General features: G+C 50.1%; 1 protein-coding gene across 6 annotated transcripts in view; it reads left to right on the top strand.

Moving 5' to 3' along the window:
- Klhl22 (kelch like family member 22) overlaps window positions 1-18,101 on the top strand; it is a 31,816-nt gene extending 13,715 nt beyond the window's left edge. For 5 of the 6 annotated variants that reach the window (XM_010620736.3, XM_010620738.2, XM_019207016.2 and 2 more), the window contains exons 5-9: window positions 3,790-4,508; window positions 10,083-10,187; window positions 10,809-11,001; window positions 15,287-15,520; window positions 17,138-18,101. In XM_010620736.3, coding sequence (XP_010619038.1) covers window positions 3,790-4,508; window positions 10,083-10,187; window positions 10,809-11,001; window positions 15,287-15,520; window positions 17,138-17,503 — 1,617 coding nt within the window. In that variant the 3' untranslated portion in view covers window positions 17,504-18,101. The remainder of the gene's footprint in view (window positions 1-3,789; window positions 4,509-10,082; window positions 10,188-10,808; window positions 11,002-15,286; window positions 15,521-17,137) is intronic. The other variant, XM_010620739.3, reaches the window with a different exon arrangement.
- Window positions 18,102-19,843: the final 1,742 nt, after the last annotated feature.

Below are 19,843 nucleotides of genomic sequence, written 5' to 3'. Positions count from 1 at the left end.
GGATGTGGTCGGCATGTACTACATAGTGAGTTCAAGGCCAGCCTGAACTACAGAGACCTTGTCTCAAAAACAAATAAACAAAAACCCAAAATTTTCTGAGTCTGAAATGGTGGCCTTCCATGGCCCTGCTGTGTCAAGTGGGGATTCCAGATGCCCTTAGGGGGCCCAGGCTTCAGAAGGTGCAGTTAAATCTCTGTGGTGTGAGTGCAGTTACACAGAACTGGGCCTGCAGGTGCTTTTCAGCTCCCAATCAGAAGTTAAGTCAATATGTTGAGTCACTTTTTTTTTTTTGGTACTGGGGATCAAACTGTGGGCCTTGCATTTGTGAGGCATGTGTGATACCACTGAGCTAAATCCCCAGTCCTCTTCCCACCTTTCTTGAAAGTGAAATACTATGCTGAGTTCATCACTCTGATTCTTTTCTTAGATGAGATCATGTTTAGGACAATTTGAAGAAAGTTGTCATAAGAAAACCTCTTTCGGGTATTTCTAGGTACCACTTGGCACAGTGCCCCATGGCCTGCTGCCCTCAGGTTGGCTCCATATGTAGGAGGTGTTCTGTACATGCTTGTTGGGCTAATCTGAGCACAGTTTGACTTAAGGTACTTGCATGAGTGTAGGTGGAACTGAGCCAGGGCAACGTTTTCAATTTTCCCCTGTTCTTTGGTTTAGAGGTCTCTCCTGTCCTTCTCTTCCTGTCCTTGTCCATTTGGGAACTCTCATCTGAGCTTCTGACCTCCCAATACTGCCTCTCCTCAGCTGCCTCATAGCATTACCCCCACGCCAGGCGCCCCAGTGACTGTCCCTCTCTTCCACACCTGCCAACTTCTGGAGCTCTTCTGAGTCTCCCTGTTCCGTGTCCCGTGATCACTGACGGTGCCCTCAACTTAGAATCTTGGTCCCCTGACCTTCTTCATTTCCTGTTTAAGTTAGGACATTTAAATTAGAACAAATCACCTCTTTGATCTTGTGTATGCCTATCTTTGTTATTTGTTTCCATTTTCTTGACCTTTGTCCTGGTTTCTATCTTTCCATTTCTGCCTCCCAGATGGTTTCTGTTTTTTCTCTCTTTCTCTTTCTTTTTTTGTGGCACTGGTGATTGGACACAGGGAGCACTGAACCTGTATCCCCAGCCCTTTTCAATTTATTTTTAAATTTTGAGAAAGGGTCTCCATAAGTTTTTCGAGGTGGCCTTGAACTCGTGATGGTGCAGCTGTCACACTGACCCTAAATCACCTTCCCAGCACCGCTTTCCCTCTCACCCCTCAGCTCAGAGACATCAGTCCTCCTCGGTTTGGCCGTTGCTCCTGGGAATCCTTTTGGTTTCTTGAATTCTTTTCTCATTCTCCCCCACCCCTCCCTGTATGATTTTAACATATTGCATTTTAAACAAACATGATATTATATAAAGGAAGTTCTGCTTGGCATGGCAATATGGAGTGCATAGGCCTACCAGACAATAATAAATTGTTTCTGTAATAAATTATTGTTGACGGCTTGCTCCTGTGTGCTATGCCCTAGAGTAGTTTAGGATCTAACTCTTTAGGTGTGCCCAGAAACCTGGGTCTGAGTCTCAGTGAAACTGTTCTCACTGGGTCACCCCAAGCAAATGTGTTCCCTTCTCTGACTTTCTCCTGCGGTTCCTGCAACTGTGGGCCTTGGCTGTTTCCTCTGAGATTCCACCCAGCACAGGGCCCTCTGCTGTAAAAACAGGAGAGAAATTACAGAGGTCCTGTTATGGGAGGCCAGGTTCTTTTCAGGGTGCTGCTGTTCAAGCCCACTTGGGGCTCTTGGCTCTCACATTTTACCTGGTCTTTAGGGTCCAGGTACATGACACGTAAGAAACAAGATTTTAAGAAGAAACAAAGCAGAAGTGACTTATGGGATAAAATAGGTGATGGTCAAGTGAACATTTTTGGGACCTAACAGCACCTTGGGGACATCTCCTATGGGGCATACTTCTGACAGTTTTCAGGTGTCCATTAGCCAGCAAGTAGGAGCTCTCTTTAGAATTAAAAACAAAATAAAACAAAACATTTTTTTGATCCCTGTACAAAAAAAATTTTTTTTTAATGTTTATTGATAGGCTTCAAATACCAGCAAAATTCCTACACTTGTAATTGTTAGTTGATGATACTGGATATGTCAGTACAGTCATCCTTCAGTATCCTTGAGAAACTGCTTCCAGGACTCCTTTTGGATACCAAACTCCGAGGATACTCAAGTCTCATAAAATGGCGTAGTGTTTGCATATACCCTACCATATCCTTTTCTTTTTTAAGCCAGGATCTCATCTAGTGGCCTAGGCTACCCTTGAACTCTTGATCCTCCTGCCTCAGCTGGGATTGTGGGCATGTGCTACTGTGCCCAGACTCAAATATTTCTCATCCGTAGTAGGTTGAATCCTTGTATGTGGAACCTACATACAGATAGGGAGGGCTGACTATATTCCCAATTTTATAGAAACTCTAAAATCCTATTTTCCTTTTCTCTCTCTCTCTCTCTCTCTCTCTCTCTCTCTCTCAATACTGGGTATTTGAACCCAGGGCCTTGAGCTTGCTAGGCAAGCGCTCTACCACTGAGCCACAACCCCAGCTTTAAAAGTTTATTTTCCTAAAGAACTAGTCAGCGCTTAGTATATTATCCCAGGCACTTTCCCTGGAGCCCTTCTCTTTGGCTCCTTTATTTCTGCCATGCTTTGCTGATCAAACCCAGGGTGTCCTTGGATAACCGTAAGAGCCCTGTGGCCTGATTCTCAGTTCTGTCCCACTGCTGTGCCATTTTCTCACTTGTCTTCCTGCCTACCCGTCAGTGCTTCTGCACACCTGGGAACCCTGTACTTACAGAGTTCAGTGGGTTTTTCAACTCAGGCAGGGGGCCTCAGGACAGTGTGCCAGCTTTTCAAGAATTTTGAGTGAGGGTCTTGGGATGTATGCTAGCCAAGTATCTGGAGATACTCTGCTGGCAGTTCTGAGTGTGTGGTGAGTGGCACAGGGCCTGGTCCTGGTGAGTCCTGGTGGTATTGTGGGCCTGTAACTTCCACTGGAACTCTTGTCCAGAGTGTGTTTTCAGTCCCAGCACTTTTGGAGAGGGAGACTCTTCTAAAGAAGCTCAGGGTAGGGGCAGGAAGAGGTCCCTGGCCACTTCCACATCAGGGATGTCTGATGTAGTCACTGTGGATGCTAATTTCTGCTTCTCTGAAGGACTAGTACTCTTAATTTTTTTTTTTTTCTGGTACCTGGGATGGTATTCAGGACCTTGTGCTTGCCAGGTAGGCACAGCACCATTGAACTACATCCCTGGCCCTTGCAGGTACTTTTGATCCAAAGTATGCTCTTAAGTGTCCGGTAGTTCGTGTCACTTGATCATTCTCAATATATTTCTCTCCACCTTATTCCTTTTATATAGATGAGGAAATCGAGGCTCAAAGAGAGTAGGAATGCGCCATACTTGGCTTATTTGGCACATATCCAAGCCAGGATTTAAATGCAGACTGTCTGGGGGCTGGGGATTTAGCTCAGTGGTTCCGCCACCTGCTTTGCAAGTGCAAGGTCCCGAGTTTGATCCCCATTACCAAAAATAATAATAATAAATAAATCCAGACAGTCTGCAGTTATTCTGTCATCTGTGTTGGGGACAGTTGAGGGAGATGGTTTGGGAGAGGGGTTCTTTCTTTCCCCCACCCCAGGGTACCATCTGCTAGACCCAGCCCTTGTAAGCCATATTTCTGCTATTAGTCTGCTTGAACCCACCACCTGTCAGCTTGAGTGACTGTCCTTGTCTTTGCAGATCCCAGAAATTATCCATTTCTGCTGTGATTTCCTCATGTCCTGGGTGGATGAGGAGAATATCCTTGATGTATACCGGCTGGCAGAGCTCTTTGATTTGAGCCGCCTGATCGAGCAGCTGGACACCTACATCCTCAAAAACTTTGTGGCCTTCTCAAGGACTGATAAGTATCGCCAGCTTCCCCTGGAGAAGGTCTACTCCCTCCTCAGCAGCAATCGCCTGGAAGTGTCCTGTGAGACAGAGGTGTATGAGGGAGCCCTGCTCTACCATTATACCCTAGAGCAGGTGCAGGCTGACCAGATCTCACTGCATGAACCCCCTAAACTCCTTGAGACAGTGCGGTTTCCCCTGATGGAAGCCGATGTCCTCCAGCGGCTGCACGACAAGCTGGATCCCAGCCCACTGAGGGACACAGTGGCCAGCGCCCTTATGTACCACCAGAATGAGAGTCTGCAGCCCAGCCTGCAGGGCCCACAGACAGAGCTACGCTCGGACTTCCAATGCGTTGTGGGCTTTGGAGGTATTCACTCCACACCGTCCACAGTCCTCAGTGACCAAGCAAAGTACCTGAATCCCCTGCTGGGAGAGTGGAAGCACTTCACTGCCTCCCTGGCCCCCCGCATGTCCAACCAGGGCATCGCGGTGCTCAACAACTTTGTGTATTTGATCGGAGGGGACAACAACATCCAAGGATTCCGAGCCGAGTCCCGATGCTGGAGGTACGAAAGGGCACTTGTTGGAACCTTTGTCTACAGGTGACGTTGTGGTATAAAAGTTGGTAAGAGGGCTGATCGGGGACATGTTCTAGTGCCACATCACCGTGGAGCCAGTTCCCACATGAGCTTTTTACATGAAGTTCACAGCTCCTCAGGTATTCACCTGTTTTATAGAATAAAGTCCAGGTGAATTCAGAGATTGGGGACCACAGTGAGATGAGGAAAATGCGCCCAGGACTCTGCTCATTCCTTTCTGTCCCTGCTCCTTCTCAGAATCCCACTCATCCTGAATCCAGCCTGCCCACCCTTGCCAGGCAGTGCTGAGTTGTGTATGCAGAGAGTCACGTGGCTGGCTGAGTACAAGGAATGGGGCATGCTGGACAGGGCAGCTACTCCGTCTTGCTCTCTCTTGAGCTTTGCTGTGTCTTGTTTCTGCTTGCCTGCTGGTCTGCTCTGCTCTTCTCTCTCCTGACTTCCAGTCCGTGGTGGAGGATAGCTTGCTACTGCTGTGCCAGCTTGAGTACACAGGTTTACCCAGGGAAATGGGAAGGGCCAGTGAGTCTCCTGCCAAATCCCTCTTGGCTATATAGTCAACTAGGAGTTGGGCACAAGTTTTCATGAAAGGAGGTAGTTTTTTAAGATGGTTGTTTTGGGTTGCTTTGGTCTGCAGGATTCCACCAACTTTATTGATCAACTAACCTGTGATCCCAGAGATCCATTTCTTTGGCAGAGCAAGGGCCAGTAGATCGTCTCCATGACCTCAGCTTCCACTGGGTTTCCAGTCCCCCCACTACTGCTACCACCATACTTTGGCATGTGTGGGAAATCTCCCCACCCTGCAGGACAAGAGATGACATCACAGAGATTGCCATCTGCTTCTGGCACCACGAGCTAGCTGCTTACAGTTCATGTTCGTGTTTTGTCTTCTAGGGTAAGGGTCAGGGTGGGATCTGGCCTGGCAAGCATAGTGATCCTGACTCAGGAAGAGAGGCCTATTCCTCGGGCATTTCTGCTCTCCTACCCCTCAAAAGCAGTCTTCTTTGTTAAACTAATGAAATTCAAACAAAGCTGGCTAGTAATGTGTTTTAGTGAAATAGGGGAAACAGCAGAGTTCAGAAAGGAGGAAATAACTTCCTTCATTTCCTCTCTAACCAAATACCGGTCGATATGGCTTTGCCAGATTCTGGCCCAGTCTCAAAGTTTCTTTTTCTTAGGGGCTCATTTTTACAGCTGTGGGGCCAAAGCCAGGCCTCCTTACCTAAATAAACCCGCAGAACTACAAAGCAGAGCCTTCCCGAATGTTTTACTTCTGGCTGTCAATAGAAGGTAGAAGTAACTATTCACCCAGCAGGGAGGCTGGACTTTTCTACCGGGCTGTCCCTAGGGGTCACACTTGGGGACTCTGGCTGCCCCTGTACCCTGGCCTCCTGTTATGTGTGGCTGATCTCAATTTCACTCAAAACACTGGGCCAAATTCCTTCTCATGGGCATGTGCTGTAAGACCAGAGCCAAACTCTGCACAAAGCTGATATTGCCGCTGTGATCAATAAGCCCAGTCTCAGACTCCAGTCAGAGTTGTATGGTGATGACAGATGGAGATGGCAAAACTTGCCTCTCAAAGTGTGGAGCTGGTGGGGAGGGCAACAGCCTGCTGGCGTGCCTGCTTGCTCCCTAACCTGGTGCTGTCCTCTCTGCAGATGGAAAGCTTCAAGTGAACTCAAAACTTCAAATTAATCTGATTTTCTTTGGCGGGGTGGGTTCTCTTGTAGTAATCAAAGCCAGGCCTCATGCATGTTAGGCAAAAGCTCTACCACTAAGCTGTACCCCCAGTCCTAAGTCTTTTAATTTGAATGTTCTAAGAGTTCCGTTCTTTCTCCTCTTTCCCCTTTCATAACTTACCCACCTTAGAATCTATAGACCAGTGATGGTGAACCTTTAGCACACGTTCCACAGCCAGCTTTTGAAAGCTCTAAAAAGCTTCACCTTCGCTGCTATAGACCATCAGAAAAGAAGAAAAGAAGTTTTTGCAGTAAATTAGGGTTTATATTCTGAGGAGTTGTACCTACCAGATTGTATCATAAAGCTCTGATACAGAAACTCCACGTGAAGTTACTTCTTGAAGCAAATTACATTTGCCTCCATGACACCACTTTCTCTTATTCTGTCTTTGATCGCACCTATATTACTGTATGCATCACCTTCATATTACAGTAAATACCAGAGACAACTAATTTACAAAAAAAGGTTTATTCAGCTTATAGTGTTGGAAGTTTAAAATCTCTGATCAGGTGGTGCGATGTGGTGACCATTGGTTTGGAAGTATGTACGGGTTATATCTTGAACCAGAGAAAGAAAGACACAGGAAGAGATCAGGATCCCACGTTTAGACCATTGCCGTTGCCCACAATGTTCTTTGTGCCTTTTCCATAGCCGTAGCTCTGTGAGTATGAAACACTGGCTGTGTGCTGGGCTTAGAAGTACCCAGTCTTATCTTGCCATGTTCTCTGACTCTACATAAAATAATAACTTGGTTGTTTCCTCAGGCATTTCCATAACTATGAATATTGTGACTTACATTTAAATTTTAAAAGGTTTTCATAAATTTTAAAAGCATTAACAGTCATGGAAATATTTAGGTTGTGGATATACAGAAAAAAAAAACTACTAAACTTAGGAAAGACCCCCCCAAAATATTTTTGTACCAACTCTAGTTTGCATCTGTGAGTTTGCATTAGTCCTGCAATCTAAAAATCTGGATATGGGGAGGCTGAGGTAGGAGGATTGCTGTGAGTTCGAGACCAGCCTGAGCTACATAGTGAGTTCCAGGTCAGTCTCAACTACATAGTGAGACCCTGTCTCAAAAAAAAAAAAAAAATCTGGATTAAAGTCACTATCTTAGTCAATTCAGGCTACTTAGTCAATACCTTAGGCTGAGTATCTCAAACACATGTATTTCTCACAGTTTGGTTACTGAGAAGTCCAAGATCATGATGCCTGACGACCCAGTCCTAGTGAAAGACTGTTTTTGCTGTGTCTTCATATGGTAGAAAGGAAGCTCTAGTCTCTTCCTTTTTGGGGGATCGAACTTTGGACCTTGCACTTATGAAGCAGGTGGTGGAACCACTGAACTAAATCCCTGGCCCTATTTTTTGTTTTTGTCTTTTGAGACAGGATTTTGCTGTATAGCTCAGGCTGGCCTACAATTTGTAATCTTCTCACTTCAGCGTCCCAAGTTCTGGTTACAGGGATTACAGGCCTGCACTGCCATGCCGAGATCGAGTCTCTTCCTTTCAAAGGAACGCTAATCCCATCATGAGTATTCTGCTGTCATGACCTCATTAACTTGGAAGGCCCCATCTCCAAGACCTCCACTTGGTTTTAGGGTTAGGGTATTAGGGTTTCAACACAGGAGTTTTGGGGAACACAAACATTCAGTTCATAGCAGTGACTAAAGTTGTTTTTATTTTTATGTGAAATACTAAACTAAAGCTTTATAGTTTTTAGAAAAAATACTATTTGTGGTTCTGGTCCAACAAAATGGAAAATTAATCCAATAAAAGCAGAAGTTAGGACTGGAGGTGGATGTACCTCAGTGGCAGAGTGTGAGGCCCTTGGTTCTGTCCCTAGTACCACACACAAACAAATGAGGTCAGATAGAGGGCAAAGGAGGGAAATAAGAAATCCACAAAACTAAATATTGACAAGTGGTGTCATTGTGAATGTGTGTGGTTGCTTAAATATGAAGCCACAAAATCAAATGAACTCAGCCTAAGAAACTGAGGGCAGAGCAGCGGGAAGCAAATGGAAGCATCCAGAGGGTTTTGTCTCCCTCTGGTGGGAAAAGCAGATGTGGTTTAGTCTGAGAATAGGAGGGTAGGGGGCAGGGGACGGGTTCCTCAAAGGAGCGCATGGCACCTGCTGAAAGGCAGTGACTGCCCCGTCTAGCCAGGTGACAGGGCCTCTGTGAGCCCAGGCCGCTGGGCCCAGCCACACCCTCTTCTGGCTTGTTGTCCCTGATTCAGGTTTTAGACACTGCCTTTTCAGGAGGCCTTTCCGGGTCACTGCAAAGAGCTGCCCTTCCAGCCCCCACCGCCTGGCTGGTCACCCTGCTTGCCTCGCTTGTTTCTTCTTGGGATGTGGAATTCTGTAGCGCGCTTGTTTGCTCTGTCTGCCTGCTTCCCCTTCTGCCGCAGAAGTCAGTGCCCTGGCCCTCTGGAGTCCCTGCACTGAGCACTGAGGTATTTGTCGAGGGAACGAGTGAACTCCTTACTGGTAGTCTTACTCCTTTGCTTTCCTCGCTCAGTAGATAGTACCTGGCTACCTGAGCCAGATGCTGCCCTGCAGTCTAGGGCTGCAGAAGCGAACCCTGGTCTTTCAGGCACCTCCCATTCCCCACCCCCCAGCCCCGCCACAAGTTAACAAGGAAACCGTTATGCACCTTGTTCTTCATGAATTCCTCATGACGTGTTCTGGGCCGGTGATATCACCCCACTGGGAAAGCACAGAAGAGGAGAGATTAAAGTGATGCCCAAGGACACCCAGCTAGATGGGCAGGTCAGTGTGTCCCCTGCTGGTGGCCGCACCTCCCGAGGCACCTGTTTCCTGTATTCCTCGGGGCTGACCAAGGGGCATGGGCAGGAGAAAGGAGCTGCAGGGCATGTCTGACTTGTGCTGTAGGTGAGAAGTGAAACTAATCTCTTCACGGGTTAGGCCAAAGAGAAAATATTTATCTGAAAGAAGCTGTAATTGTCAATGGGCCCTTGACCAAAGAGCTTCAGGAGCAGAGCTGGGCAGATGCTGGCACCTGGGTGGTTGCTCCAGGGAAAAAGGCCGGTCATGGACTGGGAAAAGAGTGAGGGCATCAGGTTCATGGGTCCTGGACCCTTGTGGTTCCTGGGTCCTTTCTATTCACCGAGCAGGACAGCTGCGTGTGTTGTACGTGGCCAGGCCTGGACATGGAGAGAAAGGGAATAGGCTCCCGAGAAAGTGAGGCGAGCACGGGGTGGGCTGTGGACCATTTGGGTCTGGGAGTGTGAGCTGGGACCTCACTGGTGCAGACGGAGCAGACGGCAGGGGAGTCCTGGGCTCTGCAGAGTCCAGGTGAGCGTGGGCAGCGTGGGCCCGCAGTGCAGGAGGAGCGGAGAGCAAATGGCTGAGTCACTGCGGGGGAGCAGCCGTGGGAGTGCTGTGCAGACAGAAGGGGCCAGGACAGAGGGCAGGGCAGCCCGACCAGTCCGGGGGCGCGGTGAGGGGCCCCTGGGCTCTGTGCTGGGGGAGAGTGAGGCCCACTGCTTGGGGTTTAGACCTTTTTGTGAAAATAGGCAAGGAGGAAGAAGAAAGGGCTGTGACTTGGGGACAGCTGCACTGTGAGTGGGACGTGAGGTGGTGGCCCTGATGTCAAGAGAGTGAGCTACAGTAACAGAGGTGCTGGGCTCAGCAGAAGTCAGCAAAGGTCAGTGCCCCTGCCTCCGCTGGGAGCACCCTTCCCTCTCCGCGAGCCTTGGGCGCGAGCTGCTGATCACTGCAGCCGGTATGTCCAGGCGGCTTCAGCCCAGCTACCCTCCTGGGCCCAGGTAGACTCCGCCAGCCTCATCGGCCTCCTGCAGCCACCCTGCGTCTCCCTTCCATGGGACGTTCCTGGAATCCCGCAGGACCCTGCCTCCATGATGCCCACAGTTCAGGGTAGGAGGGCTTCCCTTCCATAGGAGGGTCTTCGGGGGTGGGTAAGCCATGAGAACCAGGGTAAGAACAAGATAGCTATTTCAGATGCATGAAGCAGGACCGGGGGAGGCCTGGCACATGCCGAATATTGACAAGGCTAAGGGCACGGTGGTTACTGTTCAGAGGGCACATCTGAGCAACAGCCACATAATGGAGTGTTCTGGGGGGACCGGGGTGCTCATCCAGTTGAGAGAGGATCTACCTGAAGTCTGTCTGAAGAGAGACAGATGAGGTGGAAGTGGGCACAGGAATAGCAGGTGGGCAGCCTGGGGTGCACTGTTGGGTGGCGAGAAACTATTCCAGAGGTTACACCTGGAAGGTGCCAGCATCTTGGGCAGAACCCAAGAGGCTCCTAGCCATACCTTCTTGGCTATGGGGAGTACGTGCCCATGCTCTGGTGTGGCATCCTGCTGGCCTGGCAGTGGGTCAGCATGTTCTGTGCTCTGGCTTGGGGCTGCCGAGGTGGAGGGTGTTCGGGCCGGGCTGCAGCACATGGGCCGAAGGGTGGGAGCAGGCACTGTGAGCCCACAGGGCCCGCGGCTTGCCTGGTCAGTTATACCTTGTTCCCATCGCCCCTCAAAGGTACGACCCTCGGCATAACCGCTGGTTCCAGATCCAGTCCTTGCAGCAGGAGCACGCAGACCTGTGTGTGTGCGTTGTGGGCAGGTACATCTATGCAGTGGCAGGACGTGACTACCACAATGACCTGAATGCTGTGGAGCGCTATGACCCTGCCACCAACTCCTGGACCTATGTGGCCCCGCTCAAGAGGGAGGTAAGGAAGCACTCCAGGAGGGCCCTCTGGGTTTCCTTCCCTGGGTGCTCTGGGCATTGGAGACCCAGGTGTGAAGGCCCAGATCAGGAAACTAGGCCCAAGGAGCAAGGGCCACGTTGCTCCCAGTACCCTGCAGAGTATATTGGTGGGGTCCCAAAGCCTTAGCCTCTATCTGGAGACCACTCTGGTACCCCTCCGATTCTCACGTGCCGATCTTTGTCATGCCACCCTGGCCCTGCGGAAATGAACTGGAACATTTCCAAAAATGTCCAACAAGAGGGACCCTGAAGGAGAAGAAAGGTCTTAGCAGCCTGCCTCACAAGCTTGTGCTCAGACTTCTCCCTCACAGCCCCTGGAAGACAGGGTGTTCCAGAAGCCAAATTGCTTTGAAGGTTCTATTCTTTATGTTAAAAATAAAAATCATGTGCATCTATGCACCAATACTTCTGTTTATTCCAATTTGAATTCCAATTTGATGCTGTTTAAAGTTATGCTCATTAGCTGGGGATTTAGCTCAGTGGTTCCAGCGCCTGCCTCACAAGCACAAGGGCCTGAGTTCAATCCTCAGTACCAAAATATAAACAAACAAACAAATAAATCTATGCTCATTGCCCAGAAATGATGTTTAGAGAGGCACCTCCTTCATCTGGTGGCTCTACGGTACTCAAACCTAGCCAAAAAAAAAAAACGCGCCATGGGCAGGCCCCGGAGGAAGGAAGAGGCCTTGCGTGCCCTTGCTTCCTCAGCCTCAGCCTGTGCAGACAGGATACGCACATCCTGCTGGTGCCAGCAGCTGCTTGCAGAGCACCTGCTACCTGCTGACACCTCTGAGGATCCCTGAGCACCCTAGAAGCAGAGGCTGGTGTGGAGGCGAAGGCCTCTGCCCCGCACCTGCATGGCCTGCACTCACTGCAGGACCTTAGCAGGAGCCTTGGGGAGCCTCTTTCTACTGTCTGCCGTTTCTGTCCCTCCCCACCCCAAAACTGATGCTTTGACCTCAGATTATGAGGAGTGGGGTCTCCCTGATGGGTCTACCTGCTCCTCTCTACCCAAGTCACCGGCCAACATGCTGAGTCCTGTCACCCTTTCTCAGACAACTGTGCGCTTCCAGCTGTGGCCTGCGGCTTGCTCCTCATCTTCTCCTGAAGAAAGGTGAAAAGATATCATGGTAAAGATCGGGAGCCCTTGAGACCTGGTGCTGAGGAGGTGCTCCTGGGTCCCATTTCGGGCCTCGGAGAAGTGGGGGCACAGTGGGGGCCCCTCTGTTTGGGGTGGGAGGGGAAGCCGCAGTTCTCCAGCCTGGCCACACGAAGGCAGCCTTGGTCTTCAAGGAGCAATGCCACATGGAGCATTTTACTTTCCTTTTTGCGTGCTTAGCTTCCAGTCTCTCAATCACTACTAATCACCTACTGTGAACCAAGCTGCGGATCCAGTGGTGACAAGAAATGGCAGCCGTTATCCCTGAAAGTGTTTACAGCCTTGCAAGAGAGATAATGATGAACCACTCAACAAATCAGTGGAATAGTTAACAACTGTAATAAGTGGGATGAAAGAAACAAAGATGGGGGAGGAGCTCTCGCAGGACGTGGAAATGGACTGTGGAAGGTCCGTCTGAGGCGGTGTCGGACGAGGTCGAGCCCTAAAGGAAAGGGGCACCAGCTGCAGGAGTAGGTAGGGCCTTCGGGCCGGCAGCTTCACAGTCTGTCCTGAGCAGGGGAGTCTCAGGGAGCACTGTACAGAGGAGATGGCTGAGACAGCGTGAGCAGTTGGGCAGGCAGCAGTGCTGGGACCTGTGGAGGTGGAGGGGAAGAGGAGCTGAGTGTGCTTCCGGAGGTAATTCGAAATGATTCATACAGTCAAACGTAGAGCTATCAAACCTTTAGAAAACAAAAAGCTTCAGGGTCTGGGATCGGGTGAGCTTTAAGATTTCACTTCAAATGCATGTACCGTAAAAAGAAAAACTGATAAATTGGGCCTGTTTAAAATGAAAAACTTGGCCAGGTATGGGTACATGCCTGTAACCCTAGCACTCTGAGAGGCTGAGGCAGGAGGATCACAAATTGAAACCCAAGTCTGGGCAATTAAGCAACTTAATGAGACTCTGCCTCAAAAATTAAAAACGGCTGGGGATGTATGTAGCTCAATGTAAAAGCCTGGGTTCAGTCCCTAGTACCACCAAAAAACAAAAAAGAAAAAGGACAAAAAACTTGAAGAGACGTTCCACTGAGGAGAACATGCAGAGGCAAATAAAGCCATAATGAGAGAACCACCTATCAGAATAAAATAAAAAGTGGAGGAACTGGAGGTGTAGGTCAGTCCTTATCTGCATAAGCACGTGTGAGGCCGTGAATTCAACCCTTACCTTTTTTTGTTTTGTTTTTGTTTTTTGAGACAGGGCTATGTTCCCCTGGCTAGCCTTGAACTCTCTGTGTAGCCCACAGTGGCCTCAAACTTGAGATCCTCCCGCCTCAGCCTCCTGAGTGCTGGGATTACAGGCGTGCATCACTATGCCCAGGGTAACTCCCACTATTGGAAAAAAAAAGTGGTAACAAATTCTGGTAGCTATTTGGGGAAAGGTTTGCTGGTGGGGATATAAAATGGTGCACCCTTAGGAGATTGGCAGTTTCTTCCAACAATCATGCAACCCACCAGTTGCCATTTTAGGAATTCATCCCAGAGAAATGGAAACTCTGGACATAACTATTAATAGCGGTTTCATTGGTAATAGCCAGAGACTGTAAACAAATAACATGTCCTCTGTAGGTTAAACTGTGGTAGATGCACAGCAAGCAAAAGGAGCCTACTATAGGTGCATGCAGCAGCCTGCGAGAACCTGAATAGGCCGAGAAAGCCCTTCTTGAAAGTTATACACTGACGGCGCTCATAGAGCACTCTGCAGATGACAAAACTGGAAACAGAGAACTGAGCGGTGGCTGTCAGGGATTAAGTAGGAATTTGGGGCAGGTGGCAAGTGGGTGTGACAGGAGGTCAGCTCTCCAGAACAGAACATTTACTCCAGAATAGCACAGGATTGCAGTCCATACTATACATGCCGTGACAGGCCTTAGGAGGGTGGAGCAGGGGAACCCTTTAAACACAGAGCAGCCCCGTCAGCTCTCTTCAAATGAGCATCATTGGTTCGAGGAGCCCATTACAGGAGTTAGTGATTTGCACTAGCAATGTTGGTCTCTGCTGGGGAGGTATCTAGAGATGTGACATCTAGAAAGCCCTGGAGAGGTTGAGAGGCAGGCTCAAGAGCAATGGGCTGTGTTTTCCTACTGCATTAGACACACCCACCTCTGAAGTGTCCTTTGATATCCACAGAGGATTGGTTTCAGGACCCTTTGAGGACACCAAAACCCATGCAGCTCAAGTCCCTTGTGTAAAATAGCATCGTTTTTGCACCGAACCTCACTTAAATGCCCACTGCAATGCAAATGCTGGGTAAATAATTGTTAGACTCTGTTGTTTGTGGGAAAATGGCAAAAAAAAGTGCATGTGTTCAGTACAGACACAATATATTAGAAGATTTTCCATCTACCATCGACCATTGATTGAACCTGCAGATGCAGAAGGCCAGCTGTATTTGATTTTTTTCTCTTACTCTTTCCTGCTCACATCATGTAGTTTCAGGTTGGCAAAACAGATATGGAGGCCTGTCAGAAGGTCCGTAGCATCGCTTGGACAGTGGGCCCAAGGGAGGGGTTGAAGTCACTGTCTGTGGGCCACTTTTCCCTGAGCTATGGCCTTTTTCCTGACTGGCTTTGAGAAGGATGCTTAGGGCAGGGATTTAGCCCAGAGGTGCCACCACCTGTCCTGCAAGCACAAGGTCCTGAGTTCAATCCCCAGTACCCCTCACCATCAAGTTCTTTCTGAAAAATGTATTTCAGTATTTCAATAAATATTGATATGCCCAGCTTGATTAAAGAAAGAAAAAAGAAAAGAAAAGGATGCTTTGTGCTCACTTCAGCAGCTCATCTATGAAAAGGATGCCTTGGTTTTTTGGAACTCCTCCAAGCAGATAACTCCTTTAGGGGCAAAGGAAAGACAAAGATTGGGCTTGATCTCTGGGTCTGTACCTGTGGGCAGAGGGTGGGAGTCAACAAGTAGAAGGCTACGTCTGTTTGGAACCCAAGGAGCAAGTCTGGAAGTAATAAAGCCTTAGGAAGCAGCTGAGGCAGGTTTGGGGCAGGGAGTGGCCTCAGCAGAGGCTGCCTGGCCACCCTTCTTGCTGCCCTTCTGCACCCTCTTTGCTGACTGCTGCTCTCTTGGCTGCTCCACGCAGGTGTATGCCCATGCGGGTACGACGCTGGAGGGGAAGATGTACATTACTTGTGGCCGCAGAGGGGAGGACTACCTGAAGGAGACGCACTGTTACGACCCAGGCAGCAACATCTGGCACACCCTGGCTGACGGGCCAGTGCGGCGAGCCTGGCATGGCATGGCCACCCTTCTTGACAAGCTGTATGTGATCGGGGGCAGCAACAATGATGCTGGCTACAGAAGGGATGTGCTTCAGGTGAGCCAGGGCCAGAGCTGCCCACTTAGGCAGCAAAATCAATCAGAAAGCCAGGCATGGTGCTACATGCCTGTCATCCCAGCCACTCTGGAGGATCAAACGGGAGGATCACAAAATTGAGGCCAGTCTGGGCAACAACTTAGTGGGATTTTGTCTCAAAAAAGGGCTGGGGATGTAGTTCAGTATTCCCTGGGTTTATCCCCAGTGCTGCCCCATTAGACCCCCCTTTTTTTTTAGTAGAAGTTACAGAGAATTCAGGGTACCTCCTGCCCCCACACTTAGGCCGGCACATCCTGTAGTGCTCCTATAACAATCACCACAGCCGGGCGTGGTGGCGCACGTCTGTAATCCCAGCACTCAAGGCTGAGGCAGGAGGATCGCTGTGAGTTCGAGACCACCCTAGGCTACATAGTGAGTTCCAGGTCAGTCTCAACTACATAGTGAGACCCCTGTCTCAAAAAAACCCAAAAAACAAAAAACAACAAAAAAAAAGGAAAAACAATCGCCATAGCCACTTAACATATTTAACATATTACAGTTTTGTAGATTATAAGTCTGGGAGGCTTAAATCAAGATGTCAACAGACCCTTAGAGGAAGATCCTCGTTCTGCTGTTGCAGAACTCAGACCCTGGCCACCATCCCTGACTCAGGGACACTTCCTCTTCAGAGGAGGAAGAACAGGTTGTCCTCCCATCTGTCTGTCTGTCTTTCCCCCTTCCTTTTGCAAGGTCATGTACAATTATAGTTGCTCCTTCATGTATAATAGGATTATGTCCCCATAGACTCCTGTTAAATTGAAAATATCTCAGGTCAAAAAATGTATTCACCTTGCCTAACCTACAGGTTAGCAATACAGTACACTGTCAGGACTCAGTTGCTCACTCGAGATGGATCGCTGACTAGGAGCTGCAGCTCACCCCCACTGCCCAGCATCACGACAGATGATCGTACCATGGTTCACCAGCCTGGAAAACACCAAAATTCACAAGCTGAAGTACAGTTTCTACTGAGTGTGTATCACATATATACCGTTGTACTATTGTAGGTCGAAAAAAAATTGTAAGTTGAAACATTTTAAGTCAGAGACCTTCTGCAGATGGGTCTACCTAGAAAATTCACCCAAAAGCAAAACAAAACAAAAAAACAACCTCACCTCAAGGTCTATATTCTTAACCCCATCTGCAAAATCACTTTCACCATGTAAAATAATACAGAGTCCAGAGATTAAACCTGCACACCCTTGAGGAACCGATTAATCAGTCAAGGAGATACGATTTTTATATCTCTTAATACATACTGCCTTTCCTGATACATTGTGTCAATTTGATACACACGAGTGTGGCTTTACACACCTTAATCAGCATTGAATTTCGTGATTTTTTTCCTTCCCCGGTGCTTATTAAGAGTTGGCATTTTGATTTTGTATTTCTTTGATTACCAGTAGGTTGAACATTTTCCCGTGTTTTTGTTTACTGTTTTGAAAATAGAAAACATTGCTAGTGTCAGCCTGGCCCATGGACAGGACTTTTCCGGGCTACCCTGGTCAGCTGGCCTGCAGCGGGCCGGCAGCCTCTCCCAGCAGGTGCCCACCCTTGACCCTAGCCTTGGCTTTGCAGGTGGCCTGCTACAGCTGCTCCTCTGGACAGTGGTCATCTGTCTGCCCACTCCCAGCTGGGCATGGCGAACCTGGCATTGCTGTGCTGGACAACAGGATCTACGTGCTGGGCGGCCGTTCTCACAATCGTGGCAGTCGCACGGGCTATGTGCACACCTACGATGTGGAAAAGGACTGCTGGGAAGAGGGGCCCCAGCTGGACAACTCCATCTCAGGCCTAGCGGCCTGTGTGCTGACCCTGCCCCGGTCCCTGCTCCTTGAGCAGCCCCGCAGAACCCCTGACCGCAGCCAGGCTGACCCAGACTTTGCCTCAGAGGTGATGAGTGTGTCAGATTGGGAGGAGTTTGACAACTCTAGTGAGGACTAGGGCCTCGGTGCCCGGCATCTGAGGGAGGGTTGGCTGAGGCATCAAGGGCGGTGTGGTGCACAGAGCTAGGCCAGCACACTTGGCCCTAGGGTTGGGCACTTCCCCGGAACCGTGACTCTACAGCCCCTGCCACCCTTTCTTTACTCCAGCCCTTCAGCATTTGAAAGGCTGGTGCAGACCCTGTCGTTGTGGATTATGTTACACTTGGAAATGTTCCCAAAAGGCCATAGTCCTTTGAGGGCGTGACCAGGCCTGGTCCTCCTTGGTGAGCCCTGGAGATCTTACGTCACCAGCTGTCTTGGGTCCCCCCTCCCTCCTTGGATCCGTTCCCCGATGGGCTAAGGAGGTCCCTTCTCCAGCAGGACCTGGGGGCTGGGGGCCCAGGCAGAGGCACTGAGGCACGTGGCATCTACCCTTCCTTCCGTGGACGGGGCAGGGCTGCATGAGCAGCCAGACCTTGAGTGACTGGGGGCTCCAGAGGGCAGCGAGGGAGCAGAGACACAAAAAGTTGCCTGGGACAGGTTCTTGTGATGAAGAGATCCCTTGCCACTGGGTTTTTCTGACCCTGTGTTGTTGATAAATGGAATAAAGCATTATACAAAAGATGATAACTGTTTTCCTGTGGCTGTAGCCTTAGTTCCTTTCTATACATTGTGTCTGAGCAACATCCTGGAGAAAGGTGGCCTTCCAAGGTCACAGTTGTCCTGGAGGCAGGTTGTGTTACGGGAGCTGAGCTCTTACAAGAAGTGAATAGCATGGAGTGGTTAACAGGAAACCAGGAACCTGACCTGGTCTGCTGGCAGGTGGCTGCCCCACCTGCTTTAGCGACTTCTCTCAGCCAGGCCCCAGTAAATTTAAGTTCAGCTCATTAGAAATCTCTCGGGGCTAGAGGTGGAGCTTGGCAGTAGAGTGCTTGCCTAGCACGCTTGAGGCACCTCAAAAATAAACCTGGAGGAAGAGGGGCCCACGTAAACTCTTGGCCTCAGAGTCAGGAAACAGGAACCTCTTACGGTTTCGTCCCTCTGCAGCCCACTGGGTAGACTGTAGGACCCACCAGGCTCACTCGGGTCCTGGTATGGAAGAGAGTGGAGGGGCATCAGTATGCACCATGATGGGAGGAACTGGAAAGGGGCAGATGGCCAGCAGCTCTGGGATCTCCTTTCTGGATCTCCTGACAGCTGTTGGGTGGGGGCCCTGAGTTGGTGTCTAACCCCAGGGCTGCTCTTGTGACCCTCACTGCTTTGGGTCCTGGGGAGCCTGAGGAGGTGACATCACACACAGACACCTCAGAGTGGGTCCCTGTGGGTCACTTCAGAGGAGGAGGCGTAGCCACAACCTCCAGTGCCATGTCCCCTGCTCCCGAGGGTAGGGTGGGAGGATACAGGCTTAGAGTAGGAAACCCACTCTGTAAGTTTCAATTACCCTGCATAGCCTGTCTGTGCCATCACCTGATAGGCCAGGGTAACGGTTCCTGCAGAGCCACAGAAGTTTCTGGAAAGGAAATGTGCCTGAAATGCCGGACTGCTCCATGGTTTCCTCAGACTGCCAGCACTTCCCCCACCCAAACCAAGTGTGCCACAGACTTCTGTTCTCTGGAGGGGAAAAACTGGCCTGTGGAGGTTTGGGTAGCATGGGAGAGAGTTGCTCTGGCAGGGGCTGGCTCTGCCTTGTCTTAGCTTCCCTGTGCCCAAGCAGCCTGGTATGAGCCCTCCGCTGTGGCCAGGCCCCCAGGCCCTGCTCTCATTGCTAAATCCTCCTCACCTCTCCAATCCACCTTCAGGAAGCCACCCTGAACGGAACCGGGCTTCTCAGTGGTCCGCCATCCCGTGGGTGCCTGCGAATCCACGGCTTCAGAGGATGACCCTTCGTGCTTCTCGGTGTGGAATGGGGGTGACTCGGTGACTGGGACAAATGACACCAGTCACCGTACACTGCGAAGTGTGTGGGCCATATCCAGGACGCGCTGAGACAGGTGAGGGACGGTCCTTCTCCTGAGGGCAGTGGGGGAGCAGCCAGACGTGAACTCGAAAGGCACACGCGGCAGAGTAGAGAATGGAGGTTTAGGGGGTCCTGAGGACGCGTGTGGGGTGGGACATCATCCGGTTCATCAGGGATGGGCGAGGATGCATCGAGGGGAGTGGGGAAGAGGGTGGAATTGGAATGCTTGCTCGCGAGCTTGGTCCAGCTGAGGTGAATGTTTCCTCTGCCTGTCAGGCCTGGAGCAGGGCTGGGACGGACACTGTAGCCTCAAGGACGTCGGCTGGCCTGTGCCTCCATGGGAGGGGCCCCCAGCACAGAGGGCACCGCTGAGGTCAGGGCAGTGCCCAGGCTGAGGTGCTC

This window comes from Fukomys damarensis, unplaced genomic scaffold (genome assembly GCF_012274545.1).
Source record: "Fukomys damarensis isolate Sample0158 unplaced genomic scaffold, DMR_v1.0_HiC HiC_scaffold_34, whole genome shotgun sequence".
NCBI lineage: Eukaryota > Metazoa > Chordata > Mammalia > Rodentia > Bathyergidae > Fukomys > Fukomys damarensis.
This window is presented reverse-complemented; position numbering and strand designations above follow the sequence as displayed.